Here is a 19,030-nt window from a genome sequence, read left to right as displayed (position 1 = left end):
TTAATTACTTTATCCATATATCCATATGGCATAATGCGTTAATAATTACTGCTATCCATATATTATCCATGTTAATAATTATCCATGATATAATTAATATTTGGCAACACCCATTTTTCAATTGGCCTATTAATTAATTAGAACTTGTATGTGACATTTTCACTCACTCATTCTAATTATTTGCATGATGTATTAATTAATCAGTATGCATCTGGCTATAATTATTTGATATTCATTTTGGTGTGATTATTTATTTGCAATATTATTTATTTGCATATTGGGTCAAACCTACTTTGACATTCAACCGTTAATTATTATTTGATATCCATTTGGTATCCTCGTTTAATTATGCATTAATCAATTATTTTGCATTCTGCATTAATCAATTATTTTGCATCCTGCATTAATCAATTATTTTGCATCATTTTGAATTAATTAATTATCTTGCATTTGTTGTATTAATTAATTATCTTGCATCCTACATTAATATCTTTTACATTTTGCATATATTATTAATGTATTTATTTTATCTCAGCATATTACACTTAAGTATTTTTCAAATTTCATAATGTTTTGTCATTGTTATTATTCATTTTTTAATTTAAATATAATAATGTAAATTAGAGAAAAAGTATTGTTTTTTTATGGATTTTATAATTTAAAATCCATGAATACATGAAATTTTTCCGTTTGAAATTTAATTAATAGATTGTTTTTAAATAAACACATTTCATATTTTAAATGAGACTGAGTAGTATTTTCTATGAATTTATTAATTTTAGATATATGAAATTTTTCATTAAACACCTATGATAGATATTAAAATATCAAGTTTTGGTATCTTAATATTCTTAAGGTGAATAAAAATATTTTAAAACAAAAATAAAGTTCATTTTTCTAATGGCTCCTGTGCCACCCATAATTATCAATTCATGCTTAGGTTTTACTTTCTTCGATATGAATTGATAAACATTGGACATTTAAACAAAACCTAAATAAAAACTTTGTTTTGTGAACCCCTATATTTAATTTAAAAGATAAAATTGGGTAACCATTTTGTGGGTGTTGTAGGGTGCTAACACCTTCCCTACACACAACTGACTCCCGAGCTTAAATCTCTGAATTTACGTAGACCCTTTTTTCTTTTTTTTTTCTTTTTTGGTGACCAATCACACCTTAATATGATTGGTGGTGACTCCAAAATTATTTATTAAAATAAAATAAACGGGAAGGTCGGCAGCTCCGCGTAGCGATCACGTCGCGACAGTTACAAATCGGTCGATTTTTCGTATGCTAAAGCCTTGGCCATTTTTGGACCGTTTTTGGCGCTACCGTTGTGCACCACGAACGAGCCCCACCCGACCCCTAGGCCCTGGGCTTTTTTTCTGTGTCATACAGGGTACAATATAGATGGGCTTCCACACTTATCCGCCAACTATCATCGGTCTAAATAGGTTCCACCAGATCAAAGAAACACAATCAAACCATTGGAAGAAAAGTATTGGGAGAAAAATAAAAATTGAGTCTGGGGCATCTCCGAGCGGTTTCTATGGGAAAAAACTTTAATATTACTCAAATTGAGGCCACCTAGTAGTTATCTGTGAATTTTTTGGACTATTTTCGCATGGTTAAAAATGGGCCGATTTTTCGTAGGCTAAACCTTTTGCCATTTTTGGACTGTTTTTGTCGCTGCGGTTGTGCACCACGAACGAGCCCCACCCGACCCCTAGGCCATGGGCTTTTTTTCTGTGTCATACAGTGTGCAATATAGATGGGTTTCCACACTTACCCGCCGACTATCATTGGTCTAAATAGGTTCCACAAAATCAAAGAAGATAACTAATCCATTCGAAGAAAAGTATTGAGAGAAAAATAAAAACTGAGTCTGGGGCATCTCCGAGCGGTTTTTGTGGGAAAAAAACTTTCATATTACTAAAAGTGAGGCCACCTAGTAGGTATATGTGAATTTTTGGGACTTTTTTCACATGGTTAAAAATCGGCAGATTTTTGGACCGTTTTTGGCGCTACTATTGGACACCATGAACGAGGCCCACCCGACCCCTAGGCCCTGGCCTTTTTTTTTTTTTTTTGTGTCATACAGTGTGAAAAGTAGATGGGATTGCACACTTATCCGCCGACTATCATCGGTCTAAATAGGTTCCACAAAATCAAAGAAAATAACTAAACCATTCGAAGAAAAGTATTGGGAGAAAAATAAAAACTGAGTCTAGGGCATCTCCGAGCGGTTTTTGTGGGAAAAAACTTTCATATTACTCAAAGTGAGACCACCTAATAGTTATACGTGAATTTTTGGGACTTTTTTCACATGGTTAAAAATCTGCCGATTTTTCGTAGGCTAAAGCATTGGCCATTTTTGGACCATTTTTGGCGCCACCGATGTGTACCACGAACGGGCCCCACCCGACCCGTAGGTCCTGGGCTTTTTTTTCTGTCATACAGGGTGCAATATAGATGGGTTTCCAGGACTCAATTTAGAACGATGTCGAGGGTCTCGAAAATTCACATTGAACTACTGCGTGTCCTCATTTTGAGTGGCATTAAAGTTTTTTGCCCATAAAGGCCGAGAGAAATATGCCCGGGAGTCGGTTTTTATTTTTGCCCCAAAACGTTGAAAAATTTGTCAATGCATTAGGCTACGAAGAGAGGACCCAATTTAGAACGATGTCGAGGGTCTCGAAAATTCACATCTAATTACTTGGTGACCTCATTTTGAGTGGCATTAAAGTTTTTAGCCATAAAGGCCGAAAAAAATATTCCCAGGAGTCGGTCTTTATTTTCACCCCAAAACGTTGAGAAAAGGGCCAATGCATTAGCCTACGAAGAGAGGACCCAATTTAGAGCGATGTCGAGAGTCTCGAAAATTCAGACCTAACTACTGGGTAGCCTCATTTTTAGTGGCATTAATGTTTTTTTCCCATAAAGGCCGAAGAAAATATGCCCGGGAGTCGGTTTTTATTTTGGCACGAAAACGTTGAAAAAAAGACCAATGCATTAGCCTACGAAGAGATGACCCAATTTAGAACCATTGGTTCACCAGTTCTACCAAAACTTCCAGCTATCATTGGTTCATCAGTCACCGGATTTTAGTGACTTTGTGATTGTTGGGGTTTTGTTGTACTTTTTCTTAATAGCCCCTTGAAGTTAATAAAATCTTTTGATTTGCATTGAATGTATGATAGCTTTGAAGGTTTTGAGGAGGACGAAGCTTGGAACTCCAATATTTTATGCAACTAATCGAAGACTTTGAAGATTTTGTGGAATCTAGAAAAGTGGAAGATAGTGAAGCTGGATTTTTTTCGACTTTGAATACATAAACGTACACAATTTCAACAATGATGTGTTATTTAATTATAGTGTATTTTGGTTTTAGGTGAACAACTGTATTTAGGATTGTTTTTTAATTGTTTTTTAATTTGCTCAAATATTTGAGATCATTCCATTTATTTATTTATTTTATTTTTTAATTTTTTCTATTCTAATGATTTAAAAATAAATTTTCTATTTTTAAAAAGAAGAAGTTCTTTATTTTTGTTGACACCCCTACATAAACCCCAAGTAAAATTGGTCAATCTCTCCCGAGACTGAAAGCCCATTAGACGTCACTGGGCACCCCTTTGAACTGGTCTGACATCCAACAACCCAAGGCCTAATTGAAGATCAGTGGTTTAGGGTTTCTCTATATCCAATTCCACTTTATTGCAATTTGCAAACGAAGAAGGGAGTGGATTGATCATCCGTCTTCAATATTCATTTGAGAAAGTTGGGGAATTGACAAAAATAGGCCAAAAATGGGGTAGAAATAGAGTTTTAGGATTGATTGTAGAAAAGTTGAGATTTAGGATAAATTGGAGGTGAAATGACGAAAATACCCTCTTTTATTTTCCTTCCTCTTTTCTTCTTTTTCCTTTTCTTCAACCGCGAAGACAGAAGGCCGTTCAAAAGAAAAACGTAAACTCGCATTTGAACTCTCCCGCGTCTGCAGTTACCCTCTTCAACTCTCTCCCGCCTCCGGTGAACGTTTTTCTCTTCCGTCCATTTCTTCTCCACTTCCATCCATTTCTTCTTCACGACTCTCCGCTATATTTTCCGATTTCAACTTGTTCACCGAACGTCTCCATTTCTTCTGCACGGGTCTCCATTTCGACTTCATCTCCGGCGGACGCTTCTCCACTTCCATCCATTTCGATTTCAGGTTTGTTTTCACCGGACCTCTCCATTTCTTATCCACTCCTCTACATTGGCAGTGCCGTATCCATCATCTTTGAAGTCAAGTGAGTAATAAAATCTCAGTTTTTTTTTTAGAGTTAGTCTGTTGTAGCTTATTTATTATTACAGTATTCCATCTTGTTTGTTTAAGTTGTCTGTTAAGATGTGAGTTTTTTGTTTTTGGCACATTTTGGAGAAGAAATGCATGTCATATGCACACAGACATAGAGAACCGTGGGAGCCATTCTGTTTTTAGGAAGAAAAACCATTTCCTTTGCAATGTACTGTAATAATAGAAAAACCATACCTTGGAGTTTAGAACTTGAATTCGAACATATATTTGGTATCCCATATAAACTCTGCAAAGTTACCAGTACAATAGATATGTGCTAAACATGCATTCTAAATATTGTATTCTAAAGACATTATCATAAGCTGCATTGTTGAAAGACCATTTCCTTTGCCTTGAAGTTTTCCATCATCTCTCACCTATCAGCACCTATCTCTCACCTTCCAAAATTTTGAGTAGAAGTCCCAATATAAGAGTGTTAACTTCCTAAACCGTTTAGAATGCATGTTTAGCTAGTCTACTAGGTGTTAAGGCTATAGGGTTAGCAATTGTATTAGACTTAGCAACTTTGCCTTGAAGTTTTCCATCATCTCTCACCTATCAGCACCTATCTCTCACCTTCCAAAATTTTGAGTAGAAGTCCCAATATAAGAGTGTAAACTTCCTAAACGGTTTAGAATGCATGTTTAGCTAGTCTACTAGGTGTTAAGGCTATAGGGTTAGCAATTCTATTAGACTTAGCAACTTTGCCTTGAAGTTTTTCATCATCTCTCACCTATCAGCACCTATCTCTCACCTTCCAAAATTTTGAGTAGAAGTCCCAAGATGCTAGTGCATCCATGTTAAGTAAGTCTCTTATGCAATTATATTTAATTAGTTTTTTTTTTTTATGCAGGTTCTCAGTATGGCTTCGACATCAACTAACGGTCCCATGTACAAGATTGACCCTGCTCATCATTTTCAGTCTATAGTAAGTAGTTTAGCACATTTAGAAAACAGTACACGTACAATAAAGGCTAAATTGAAACCGGATCAATTAACCTTATTTAGAAATACAAAGTTCGGCCACTTTTTGGATCTGAATATAATCTTTAATGGGCCGCTCATCCACTACTTATTGTTAAGAGAGGTGGAAGATGAAAGGGTTGATCACATAAGTTTCAAGATAGGAGAAGTCGTGTGCAGTTTTGGAAGGAGAGAATTTAATATGATGACGGGTCTATGGAGTTCTCAACCAGAGCCTATTGATTTGGTTGGGAATAGTAGGTTGTTGGAGAAGTTCTTCGAACAAAAAAAGTGTATTTATATAAGTGACTTAGAGGACACATTTGTGGAATACGAGGGGGATGACGATGACGATGACATAGTTAAATTAGCTCTAGTTTACTTTATAGAGATGTCATTGTTAGGAAAAGATAGGCGGACGAAAGTGGACCGAACTTTATTTAGGATTGCAGATGATTGGACCACATTTAACAATTACGATTGGGGAGGGTTGGTTTTTGGACGTACACTTTCTGCCTTAAAACGAGCCTTGGACATGCAACATGCGAAGGGAAAGAATAAATCAACTAAGACAAAATATACTGTCATGGGATTTCCGCAGGCGTTACAGGTATGTTACTTTACTTCCTATGCACATATTTATATATACATATATCTTGGGACACTTGCTAAACTTGTTTTGTTGAACATGGAATAGGTTTGGGCATATGAGTCTATACCAACCATCACTGAATGTGGTGTACATAAAGTAAGCAACGATGCAATACCACGAATGCTGAGGTGGGTGTGCGAACTATCGCCGAAGTCTCATGTCCTACAGAGGCAGGTGTTTGACTCACCAATGGTAAGTATCAACAAACAGTAACTTACCGAATGCATGACTTTGTTCCTTTATGTTTTGACTAACTAACTACATTTCCACTTTGTAGTTCTTAATTAACGTGGTAATTGAGATGATGCCTGAAGAGGAGGAGCATCTAAGAATGTCTTCAGGGGAACTTGTTGAGAAAACTCATCCATATAACACCGTTTCTGAGAAGAATGGTGATTCAAAACGACCAGGAGAAGCTAGTAATGATGACAATGACTGCAAAAAGAGTAAGAAAAAGAAGAAGTGGAAGTCTAAGATGAAAGAAGTTGTTCGAAAACTCAAATATCGAGTAGCGGTTCTCGAGAATGAACGTGAAAGCCTAAAATCAATGCTGTCGACTATATTGAAACACCTTGAAGTTCAAAAAAAGGTTAGGAATCAAAGTTTGTTTAACATTTTCAAAGTTTGTTTAACGTTACCAATACATTTTGACATTTCCAAAGGGTGAAGAAGGAGACTGCACGGGAGTTGAAGGTCATGATGCCCAGACCGAAGATGTTGACACACCCGGTACACCTTCTTGGTTGAGGATGCCCAAGGAGGATGACACAAGTGATGGGGTGAAACATGTTGAACGTCAAAAGCAGGTTAGGAATCAAAGTTCTGTAGTGGGGTGAAAATCATCCTTACTAATGCTTTATCCTTAGTAATGCATTTTGACCTTCCATAGGGTGTCGAAGCAAACCGCACGGAGGATGACACAATGGATGAGTTGGATAAGAAGGTTCATATTCATTCGGAGGAGCCAGTAGACGTCGTTGACGATTTGAACGAGGAAATTGGAGTAAAAAGTCTTACTTATTTTGATTCAGACGTCATGGAAATAGAACCATTATCCACTGAACGACCACATGTTCGGCCCGCACGTAGCAAGCGTGCAAGTGTATACTTGTCAACCCCCTTCACAGCTTTAGATAAACGGACTACAAAATCAATCACCACCACCTCTCAGTCTCAACCATCCGTCTATGATCCTATGCACAAAATACCTGACGCCCATTTAGATCGACTCAGAGCTTGGATCACAGACAAGCGTACGAAAGATGAGGTGCGTGAAACTTTTCACGGGAAAAAATCGAAGGAGTTTTTCAGAGACTTGTTCATGTGTCGTCGGTGGTTGGCGGATGAGGTTAGAACTTTTCTCATTATTTCTTATTTACAGTTTTAGAGCACTTAGTACCTTCAAGAAGTTGGTTTGATCGCATAACCGAATTAAATGCTTTATTTTGTTTCTATTAGCATTTGGATGCACTGTTTCTTCTCATTCGCTTCAACATTAAGACAGCCATGATACCTACTGCTCAAAACTTCACAACTGTAGACACACTATTCATGGTTTGTACTCGCAACCATACTTTATGTACTGAGTTTGCTTTTGATATTTGTCTTATTGTCTCATTGTATACATGCATGTGTGTTTTTTTTCCTTCCAGCGACTATTAGTTGCGAAGTGGCCTGAATACCAAGAATGTATTAAAGAGAATCGACCATTTCACTGGAAGGAGGAGTATCGGTTGGTTGACTATGTTGTCGGATCAAAACAAGACTGTCAAGATCCTTGGGTGAATGTTGATTACATTTACTCTCCATTCAATATCCATGGCAATCATTGGATTCTATTATGCTTGGACTTGGTACGTTGTCAAGTTAAGGTATGGGATTCGCTTCCGTCGCTGACGAGTGCCGAAGATATGAGAAGCATATTAGAGCCAATTCAAGAGATGGTGCCAAATTTGCTCGATGCTACTGGATTCTTTGTTAGGAGAGGCGGATCATCAACACACAAGGAACCTTGGCCACTTGTCATTGTCGACTCCATTCCACTTCAACGCAACAATAGTGATTGTGGTGTATTTACAATTAAGTATTTCGAATATGAAGCTTCTGGTTTAGATGTAGCTACATTATGTCAAGAAAACATGTCATATTTTAGAAAACAATTGGCATTTCAATTATGGACCAACAATCCCATGTATTGACTTTCAGTTTCAACTTTTGAAGGAATTGTATATGTTCCAAACTATGTACATAAATAGTTTTATATAATGGAATGAAGACCATTTTTGTTTTTTGGTATGCAATTTTTATTTCATTATCTTGGAAAATTGTAAAGTGTGCAGAACTTTTATATAATGTACAACAATGCAGGTGAAAAATTGTAAAGTGTGCAGAACTTTTATATAGACATTCTTGATGTGTTACCGGTGGTGGAGCAGAGGTTTATGGTGGCTGCGGAACTGATTTATATATAGCCTCACGTAGCAGGTTTTCATTATAAAAACATCTTATGTACGAACAATTGATCCTCATTACCAATAGCAGCATTTTGATCTGTGTCTTGTTCTGTACCTTTGCTGTTAACCAGCCGGCTTTATACATTACTTAAAATTAGCTCAGTCTTGCTACTACCTGAACTTTCAGAGTCAACTCATTACTACTGCATTGAGATTACTATGCTTGAGATTACTATGCTTGAAGAGGTGGTTCATATGCTTGAAGATTTGAATCATTACTACTGCAGTAGCAAAAGGAGAGCAGTTATTGAGTTCTAAAGCACACAATATTATTTACTTCTCATGGATTGTTCAAACATTATTCTTTGCAGCTTTGGAGTTGTTCTAATGGAAGTACCAACATAAAAGAAGCCCATTTTCTAAGACAACTGCCAGGAAAACAACAGGAAAGCAGAATGAGATATCTAAAAGGTAATCTGAAAGAGATGGTAGATCCCAGCATATCAAAGTGGAGAACGCAGTCAAAGTGGTAAGGATCGCACTTCGCTGCACGACTAAGATTCCATCTACAAGGCCCTTCATGCAAATGGTGGTTCATATGCTTGAAGAGGCTGAACCTTGTAAAAACTAAAAGTAGCAAAAGCTTTGCATTTATTACTACTGCACACTTTAAGTAATCAGCAAGAGGCTTCAAATGCAGCAAGGGCTGAACCTTTAAGTAATCAGCAAGGGCTGAACCTTGTAAAAACTAACAGAGGCTGAACCTTGAAGATGAATGTAAAAACTAAAAGTAATCAGCAAGATTTGCATCATTAATACTGCAGTAGCAAAAGGAGAGCATTTATTGAGTTCTAAAGCACACAATATTGTCATAATAGGATTTCAAGTCTTTCTCAAAAAGCTTGAAATGCCAAAGGAGTAAATATTCTATAAACAGTTCACTGTAGGATAAAAAAAAAAGAGAAGGAAAGTCTTGAAGTTGCAGAAGAAAAGTCTTCAACTTAGAATTGTCAGTGAGATGACTTTAGTGATCTTGCAAACAACACAGGACACAATTTTATAAGCATCTTCCACCTGCATTAAAAAAATGAACCTTTTTTACATCGTGATCATGCAAACAACGCAAGCACAAACCAAGCAAGTATAAAACTATTACTACGTACCAAGACGGGTACTAATCTTGTATGCTCGACTTCTGGATGTATGAAATTGGATTGGTACACGTTAATCTATTGTGGCCTGTTTCTTTACATCGACCACATTTATGCAATTTTGGTGCTTCACCGACACTTGGAATCCTCTTTTTCTTCGGTCGACCAACTCTTTTGACTACTTTCGGAGGTAAGACAGTCATATGTACATATTCTTCGGTTGTCTTCCATTCCGACTGATTCCCAACTGGGTAGACGGCCTCCGAATATGCTGCCAACAAACATTCATTAGTGTAATAGTTAGCACATAAGCTATAAACATTTATATTGCGATCCCGTGCAACAGCAATGGCATGTGCGCATGGTAGTTGCTCAGCTTGAAACTCCTTACAAGTGCACTCTTGAGTATGAAGATTTATGACCTCCTCTTTATCTAAATCTTTAACATGGAATTGGTAACAATCAATTGGGTTGACTTTCATTGTCAAAGCTCGTTCTTGTTTCTTTTGTAGAACTAACTCTGCCCATTTAGTCAATGTAGACGTCACTTTAATGCCTTCTTCTCGACGCTCCCAAAACCAACGTTGTAGCAAAGCTCGAACATGTTCAAGGAATGAAGCAATAGGCAAATCTCTAGGTTCTTTCAGTATAGAATTCATGGACTCTGCTATATTTGTTGTCATCATATTATATCGTCTTCCTGGACAGTGAAAACGAGACCAACGTGTTATTCCAACATCGTTTAAATATTTTCCTGAATCATTAGGAAATGCAAGAATACTTCTCCACGCTTCTGAGAACGTTGATTCACGGTATGTTCTAGATGCATTGTAAAACAAAGTAGCTATAGTGTCATTCTTGTATTTATCATTCAAATTTTGAGTCAAGTGTTGGACACAAAGTCCATGGAATGCGGAGGGAAAAACCGATGCAATACACTTAGAAAAACATGTTTTTCGATCTGTCACGAAGCCTAGATTAGGCACCTCTCCTATTGCACCTTTCAATTTCTCTAAGAACCACTGTATTGAAGCATCTGTTTCTCTGTCCACCACTCCAAAGGCAAGAGGATAAATTTGATTGTTACCATCCAAGCAAACAGCAACTATCAACTGACCCCGATATTTGTTCTTAAGGAATGTTCCATCCATGACTATAACCGGTCTAATGCAGTTTAAGAATCCTCGAACACATGGACCAACAGCCATAAAAAGATATTTGAAGAAACGATTATCTTCAAGTTCCATGTGAAATATTGTACCTACATTTGCAAGTTTGAGAGCTTCACCATATCTAAGCAATAGATTATATGACTCTTCAGGACACCCGCGCACTCGTTCATACGCATTTTCTCTAGCGCGCCATGCTTTTTCATAACTCATATTTATGCCATAGTCTTGCCTCATGTCTTCTATGATATCACGCGGTTTGTATAGACGACCGACTCCCTTGAACTTTGACTTTATTAATTCTCCAACAACCCAAGATTTTGCTTGCCTATGGTCACGATTCAAAACGTCAAGAGAACACGAATGAACTTTGACATACTTTTTAATCTTAAATATATTTGAATCCTTCAATCTCATCGCTCGCAGTCTCCAACCACACTTGTTGTCAATGCATCTAACAAAGAGAACCTCTTTTGTAGACTTTTTTACTACAAACTGAAAATTTTTTTTCATTGCCAAGACACTTAATCTCATTGACAAATCTTTTTTGGAAAAAAATATTTGTCCTACATCAAACTCCTCACTTGTAGAGCTTTCTTCGGACCAATCATTCATGTCTGTCTTCAACTTTTGGCTAGAAGAGCTGTAACGAACTTTAGATTTTCCTTTGCAATCTTTTGTAGGACCATCTCTATGTTGTGGGATGTCAAATGATTCACTATTCATCTCTACTGGCTCCCATGTAAAAGTCTCATCTTTCGAATCATATGACTCATATGATTCCCATATAGCCGAAGTGGTCCCTATCACGTTATCACACAAGCCAACTTCAACTTCACGAACATGGACTTCATTCTCATTTAATGTATCCATTACAATTGGAGGATGAGGGTTTAAGTTATGAGCTTGGTTGCTGCCAGATACTGAATTGTAATCTTTGCTTAACACTTTTTTGCTTTGATTACTTTTAGGCTCAAATGAGACGTATAAAGGGACCTTTAATGGATTTTCACTAAGAAGATAAAACTTCAAATCACGGTCATTGCTTAACTCAAATGTAGGAGCTTCGTGTTCCACTTTTATCTCATATATGCATCTTATCATTACGTCGAACTTTGAAGGGTCAACTTCTGCAAGGTCATATAATTCTGCCTGTAAATCTTTATGTGTTATTTCTTTACTGACAACGATGCCTTTTAACATGCCTCCTTCGTATTTTCTTCGCCTCTCATCCCACATACCACCGTAACGCACTAACATGGGAATATGTGACATCCTTAAACCACCTTATACTTTTCAATTGCTGCAAAAAATGATTTGAAGTTAGCATTTGACATATCACATAAACAAAGTTTATTAAAAAACAGTAGGTAAATACTAAATAAAACGTGCATAGTCACACCCTACATGTTTACGATCTTGACAGCTACAAAATGTTTAGGATATTGCGAGATACAAAAAACAATAGCTAAAAGTCACCCTAAATCAATTCATTTCAGATTAAACATTTCAATTTAAGAACCTGCAAGATGTCTGCGAGATGTTTGCGAGATGTCTACCAGATGTTTGCGAGATAAAATAATAATAATGATAAATTGCTAACATCATTTGAAACATCTATAAAGCAACCTTAAATCAACCCTAAATCAACTTGAAACAATAAAAAATAATATTTGATTTATACATTTAAGATGCAAAAATATATATACATATAACACAACACAATTCAGATTCGGATTTAAAAATTAAAACAAACCACAATGCGTGAGATGTTCGCCGGAGTAGATGATGAACGACACCGGAGTAAAGCGGAAAGTTGACAAACTTTTGAGAGAGGAGAAGAATCGCAAATGAGTTTTTCTTTTTTCTTTTTCCTTTACATAATCTATGAGAAGGAGGAGAAATGCTTCTTTTTTCTTTACGTAATCTATGAGACTGCAAGAGAAGGATTCTTCTTTTTTTTTCCCTTTACGTAATCTATGAGGAGAGGAGAAGAAGGCTGCGTTCGCAATTCTGTTTTTTTTCTTCACGTGAATGACATTGAAGAGAGAGAGAGAGGGGTTGGAAAAGAAGAGAAGAGCAAATGTGAATTAAAATTAAAAGAGGGTATTTTCGTCATTTCACCTCCAATTTATCCTAAATCTCAACTTTTCTACAATCAATCCTAAAACTCTATTTATACCCCATTTTTGGCCTATTTTTGTCAATTTCCCGAGAAAGTTCATATGGGTACGGACCAAAATCCCAAATCCGCACAGAATGAAAACGTTGCTCCTGCAACTGCTTTGGCTTACCTTGATCCTAAATACTGGTCATTGTTCTTCTCTTTCGTCTCTGCTTCTGATTTAATTTTCGCAAGTTTCTAATGATGATGTGTGTACTTCAGGGACGAGCGTTTTTCTAAGGAAGAGCATTATGAGTGGTTTAAGGATTATTCTCATTTTCGTCATCTTATACTTCCTCTTCTAAAACCTGATTCATCAGTACTCTCTCTTCCTTTCTCTCTCTGCTGCATAGTTTGATTAGATATTTTTACTAACCTGGCTGCCATTATCAGGTAGCTTGAAACGTCATCATCCATCGGTTTTCGAAACTTTTATGATTGTTTTGATTGCTTGAATGAACTTTCACTCTAATAATCTCGCTTTCTTGGTGATGGCATTGATTTTAAAAAAAAAAAAAAAAATCGTTTTAGGTATTGGAATTGGGTAGTGGAAATTCGAAACTTTCTGAGGAATTGTACAACGATGGAATCACTGATATAACATGCATTGATTTGTCTGCTGTTGCCGTCGAGAAAATGCAAAGACGTTTACGTTTGAAGGGTATGAAAGGTGAGCTCGTGGTCTTCATCAAAATATGCATTCGGTTCTGTCTTTCTTCTCATATTCTTTGTAGTGGGGGATGCTTTTTCTTGTGTTTGGCTTGATTGTCAGTCCCGGTGGGATGTGCACTTCTTTCTATCAATTCTCATTGGTTGAAATCAAATATGAACCGCAAGTCTAGACTAGAAGAACATTATTCTGCATTCATATATGTAAGTGTAACTAGATCTTATATAATGTAGTAGAATTACCTTGGACATGAACGGATGGTTGTGCCGTTGTGCAGATGAAACTACATTTTGCAAGCGCTTTAGCTTTGTAGCTATAGAACAATGTTTTTTAACGTTCAACAATATGTATGGTGGAAGATTTGATCGAAGATACATGTTTTTATGTCACTGGAGTTATGCTTAGGTTAACTAGCTATAGAACATTTGTGGTTTAGATGCAATGGTTGATCCTTGTTTCAACTTCTTTACATTAAAAACTGAGTGCTTTTTCTCACCTTATTCATTTTCTCTCTAATCACCTCTATTGTCAGAAATAAAGGTGCTAGAAGCTGACATGCTAGACATGCCTTTTGGCAATGAGTGTTTTGATGTCGTTGTCGAGAAAGGAACCATGGTAACTACTCAACTTGTTGCAGTTTTGTTTTACCTACAGATGTTGGAATTTGCATTTGCTGTATTAATTCATCATTTCTTCTGCTGTTCATAACTTGGAAGGATGTTCTGTTCGTGGATGGTGGTGACCCATGGAATCCTCAACCATCCACTCGGGCAAAGGTCACGGCAGTGCTGGAAGGTGTTCATAGGGTTTTGAAGAAAGATGGCATTTTTGTCTCAATTACATTTGGCCAGGTTTTAGAATGAAATTCTTGGAACTTATATTCCTTCTTGGCTTTTATATTACTCATATCTAATATGATCTGTATCCTCTCCAGCCGCATTTCAGGCGTCCCTTATTTAATGCTCCAGAATTTACATGGTCATTTGAGTGCAGTACTTTTGGCGATGGATTTCACTACTTCCTCTATACCTTGTGTAAGGTTAGAAACTTAGAACAGATGTTCTTGTTTTTGTGCAATAAATCAAATAGGTCATTTAGGGTTTATCCTAAGAACAATGGCCACGAAGCTGTTCGAGATCACTGAAACTTGTGCTAATGCGATCTAGGCCAAAATACATTATTAGTGGCCACCAAGCTCTTCGAGATCACTTGAACACACTTTCGTTACATTCTAGGCCAAAATACAACAATAATGGACATTGATACCTCTTCTAGTGCTCATGAACTCACTGACCTCACATTCTAGGCCAAAATAGAAAAGTACAGAACAAGAAATTTTGTATAGGACCAACACAAATGGCCAACATATGTTCCCTACACACTGATTTAACTAACAGCTAATTGCTGTTTGTAACCTTTTCTCCTCACAATGAAGAAATGCCGGAGGCCTAGCATTCTCATCAGTTTGGTGTTTGTGTTCCCAACACTCCGTATTTACCTTTTCAAGCAGTTTCAAAGTGTGACCCTATTACCTTATCAAGGATCTGGGAACCATCTGTTTGATAGACTTGTAAATTATGAACCGTACTTAGGTATCCCTTTTATAGAAGCCTAGCGCATAGTTTAGACAAGAAGGATTTGATTCCTCTTGTGAGCCATATATTGGATTTTCAACAACCTGAGTTTGGGTTTTTGTGTCGATCAAAAGTCTTTTCCAGAAAGAATTCATATGTAAACTCGTAGGGGAGACGGTTGTCTTTTTGAGTATGTTTGGTCATTCTTGACTTGATTATGTATGTTTCAGCAATTGGTAACAAAAGTTCATGTATATCGTTCGTTTCTGAAATGTTAAATGAAACCAATAATGAAATCAATGTTACCAGGGAAGGCGGTTGCCTAGTGATAAAGGTGAGGGTGAGAGGTTTGATGAGCCATCAGTCTGTTTACTTCAAGACGAGCTAGAGGGTGAAGATTACATGTTCAGAACCGACGTTGATGAGCTGAATTGCTAGAAAGTAGTATTATTGTATCCATTTTTGTTTGATGAATTGTACATTAAACTAACCATAGTTCCATTAAACTGTTCGTTCTCGTGACCATTAGTTTTTAACTCTGCGCATTAAATTGTTGCGGCTTTATACATTACAAGTCATATTTGATTATTTTTGCAGTTTTGTGTTTCAATGGTATCAATTTGACACAATTTACAGGAAGTTACTTTCATTGTTTTTTTTTTTTTTTTTTTCCTATTTTCGATTGTCGGTTACATGAAATTTAAATTTAAATCGTTCTAGTCATGCCTCCAAAAGATTTTTTTTTTTATATATAAAAAAAAATGAAGTAACCCTTAGGGTATTCAGTCTTAAACGTGTACGTATACCCTTTAAAACCAAATTAAATTTTGCACACATTCATTCCATTTGGGTTAAAGTACCGTTTTGGTTCAATGTAATTGAGACTTGTTCTATTTTAATCTATAAAATTCTAAATGTATTTCATATATTTTCACTAAAACATAAAATTAGTTTCTATTATTAGTTATTATATATATATATATAATTAAATTTAGCTTTGATTAGTATTTCAACTATAAATTTTTTAAACATTTTTTTTACGAAAATTATTATTAAGAGAATTATGAAAGATAGCAAATTTAACATTATTTATCAATTTTTTAAACATTTTTTTACGAAAATTATTATTAAGTGAATTATCGAAGATAGCAAATTTAACCGTATTTATCGTTTTGTTATACTTATCAATATTTTATAATTTCAATCTAACAATAGATACTAATTTAAAAGTTTATTTAAAGTACGGATTAAATTTGAATGTTAAAACAGAATTTGAAAAAAGTATATATATATTTTATGGTAGTTGAAAACAAGGAGTGAAATGTATTTCTTGTTTTCAAATATGTGTTTATTAACAAAATTCTTAAATTGGATTCTAATTTTAACCGTTGTTAACTAGGTGCAATTATCCAATAAATTATTATGAACTAATTTATGATCATGTTAATTGTTATGTAATATTATAGTATATAGTTTATAGGAACATTTAAAACATCTAAAATTGATTTATAAATAGTTGGCCTATTAGCTCAGTTGGTTAGAGCGTCGTGCTAATAATGCGACCAAGGCTGCAGCTTCGGAACCTTGATAGGCCAATTATTCACTTTTTTTCTAAAAGAGATATCTTTTCTTATCTTGAATAAGACATTTGTGTATCTACCTTTTTCAACCAAAAGATTGGTCTCATCTTCAAAGTAAATGCACTCCAATTGAGAGCATGCTGAAAATTCAAATTACTACCATACATAAATTTACTAAATGCTCCCTCCCTTTTTCTTTCTCTCTCTTTTTAATGATAATACTTAATTATCTTCCCAGCGTGCAAACAAGTTTTTAATTAATCAATTATATTAGGCCTTTCAATTTACCCACTTTTTTGCAATATAAAATACATATGATCATTATAAAGTCTCTTCTCTAAATATATTCCATCTATTTTTACAATTTCCCCAAATTTAGATAGTTTTTTTATATACTTAATTTTCACATTTGTGTGCTAAATCCATAAACACATGGTATGCTTTCTTTTTAGTTTTTGTGTATATATATTGATATTTTCTTTATATATATATATATATAAAAAAAAAAGTGAACGCAGGAAGAACATGTGGTTGAAGACGAAATTGATGATATAGCTTGTGCTGTAGAGCTCTCTCTTCTCCATCTCCACAAACAAAATTATCATTTTGTGGCCACAGGTTTTTTTTAATATTAATTTTTTTCCATTTTGGTATTCCCCTCTTTTATAAAGATTTTCTCTTACATATATTATGTATATAAGTTGATATTAAAGAGATGACAAATACTAAAACGTATATGCAATTATATGATTCAATAAAATTGGAAGTTTATGTTATAAACCACGTATGTTTAAAATAAAATTATATTTATTTTTCTCTACATAAGAGAGTAATTATTTTCTAATTCATCCAACTAATTACCATTTCTATTCCTCTTTTTTTAATTAATCCTAACAATTTAGATGAAGCTTCTTCTTCCTACCATTATTTAGAAGAAAACAATGACGAAGAGAGAGACATTATTAAAGCAATAAAAGAAAGTTTGAAACAATCAAACTTAACTTATGACAGGTCATTCCTTCTTTCATATAAATATCAAAATATTTAAATTGATCACTTTTGCTCCAACGTTATCCTGGATTAGAAAAAAAATACCACATTTAATCTTTTGTTTGGAAAGTTACACTTGAGCTAGTTTAGTTGAATGATATTGAGGCTGGTGATTCCTATCAAAACCAAATCAAGTCATATTTATTAATTTTGAACCTTTAATCTATTGGATTCGATAACAGAGGAATAAGTTTTTAATATAATGTAATCCATAGCTTATGTTAAATTGAACATTTTGAGTTATTTTATTTTCACAATTTTCAATCAAATCTTCAATTTTTCCATCTTTGTCGTGCTTTACAATTCCGTTTATGTTCAACAGTGGTCAGATTTTCATTCATATTGATTACATTCAAATCTGTAAAAGAAATGATTAAATGATTTTATGAAATAAGTTTTAATTAGTATATATTGAAGTCTGGAAGGTATTGTGTAGTTGCATGCAGGAGAGAGGTAAATTGATGGCCAAAGTTAAAAATAAAAGCAAACGAATGATGGAATATGTAATAAGAATATAAAAGTTTGTAAAGTTATTCATTATCTCTTTTAAAACTCGTTTATCTAAAAATGTAACTTTTGAAATCGAATTAAAAGCAGATTGTGGTCAAACAATTAAAAGATTTTTTATTTATGTTTTGTTAGGATGCGTATGGGAAATTACAGACAAATTTGTGATGCTTGTGAAGGACCAGTAAGCAAAATTACTTTACTTTTAAGTTATTTATGAAATATATATGACAAAGAATAAGATAGCAATAGGTAGAGATTGAATTTAATAAGATTTATAGCAAAATTGAATAAGCTTCAAAATGGGCAGATTGCCTAGTGATAAATTTTATTTTATATATTGATTTGTGTTTGTAATAGTTGAAAATTAAATGTTGATAATTGTGGGTGTGAAGTTGAGATCACGTAGGAAAGGAACGGAATTTTGGAATCAAAGCATTTGTGACTCTCATTGCTTCGACCGTACTCCTGTATGCTGCGGCTGTACACGTTTCAAGGTTTGAAAATTCAAATACTTATCTAATTAACCACATAAAATAGGTTAAATAATTTCTCCATCTTTCCACATTTGTCTAATAAATTTTTATAATTTTAATTTCCTATCAACTCAATCTGTTGTGAGATTGAGAATTGGACCATAATCCCAAAAATATATAGTTTTAATCAAATAAATTCTAATTTCTTTTGTTATGTAGACAAAAGAGATGGAATTCATAGAGCTTAATGACGGACGAAAGATATGCAGACAATGTTATTCA

The 19,030-nt window shown here is 34.8% G+C and overlaps 3 protein-coding genes across 5 annotated transcripts; 2 read left to right on the top strand and 1 right to left on the bottom strand.

Moving 5' to 3' along the window:
• Window positions 1-3,600: 3,600 nt before the first annotated feature.
• On the top strand, window positions 3,601-15,774 carry LOC101212540 (EEF1A lysine methyltransferase 4). Of its 3 annotated transcripts, none has more exons than XM_031889014.1 (8): window positions 3,603-3,781; window positions 12,948-13,038; window positions 13,114-13,210; window positions 13,423-13,561; window positions 14,094-14,176; window positions 14,278-14,412; window positions 14,496-14,600; window positions 15,450-15,774. In XM_031889014.1, the coding sequence occupies exons 2-8, from the start codon at window positions 12,953-12,955 to the stop codon at window positions 15,459-15,461; spliced, it is 657 nt and encodes a 218-aa protein (XP_031744874.1). In that variant the 5' UTR covers window positions 3,603-3,781; window positions 12,948-12,952; the 3' UTR covers window positions 15,462-15,774. The 3 variants fall into 3 exon arrangements, with proteins under 3 accessions (XP_031744873.1, XP_031744874.1, XP_031744871.1); XM_031889011.1 differs by having other exon boundaries at window positions 3,608-3,781; window positions 15,445-15,774; XM_031889013.1 differs by lacking the exon at window positions 14,094-14,176 and having other exon boundaries at window positions 3,601-3,781; window positions 14,216-14,412; window positions 15,445-15,774.
• Window positions 5,201-8,254, top strand: LOC105435109. The gene is made up of 8 exons (XM_031889010.1): window positions 5,201-5,267; window positions 5,904-5,912; window positions 6,000-6,146; window positions 6,232-6,543; window positions 6,617-6,760; window positions 6,844-7,302; window positions 7,413-7,508; window positions 7,607-8,254. The coding sequence occupies exons 1-8, from the start codon at window positions 5,202-5,204 to the stop codon at window positions 8,150-8,152; spliced, it is 1,779 nt and encodes a 592-aa protein (XP_031744870.1). The 5' UTR covers window position 5,201; the 3' UTR covers window positions 8,153-8,254.
• Window positions 9,186-12,764, bottom strand: LOC116405185. Its single transcript, XM_031889009.1, has 3 exons — window positions 12,484-12,764; window positions 9,571-12,030; window positions 9,186-9,481 (listed from the first exon to the last, which is right to left on the bottom strand). Exon 2 carries the CDS (start codon window positions 12,000-12,002, stop codon window positions 9,582-9,584), a length of 2,421 nt encoding a protein of 806 aa, XP_031744869.1. The 5' UTR covers window positions 12,003-12,030; window positions 12,484-12,764; the 3' UTR covers window positions 9,186-9,481; window positions 9,571-9,581.
• Window positions 15,775-19,030: the final 3,256 nt, after the last annotated feature.

This window comes from Cucumis sativus, chromosome 7, assembly GCF_000004075.3.
Source record: "Cucumis sativus cultivar 9930 chromosome 7, Cucumber_9930_V3, whole genome shotgun sequence".
NCBI lineage: Eukaryota > Viridiplantae > Streptophyta > Magnoliopsida > Cucurbitales > Cucurbitaceae > Cucumis > Cucumis sativus.
Note: the sequence above shows the minus strand (reverse complement) of the source record. Positions and strands in the feature narration are given on the sequence as shown.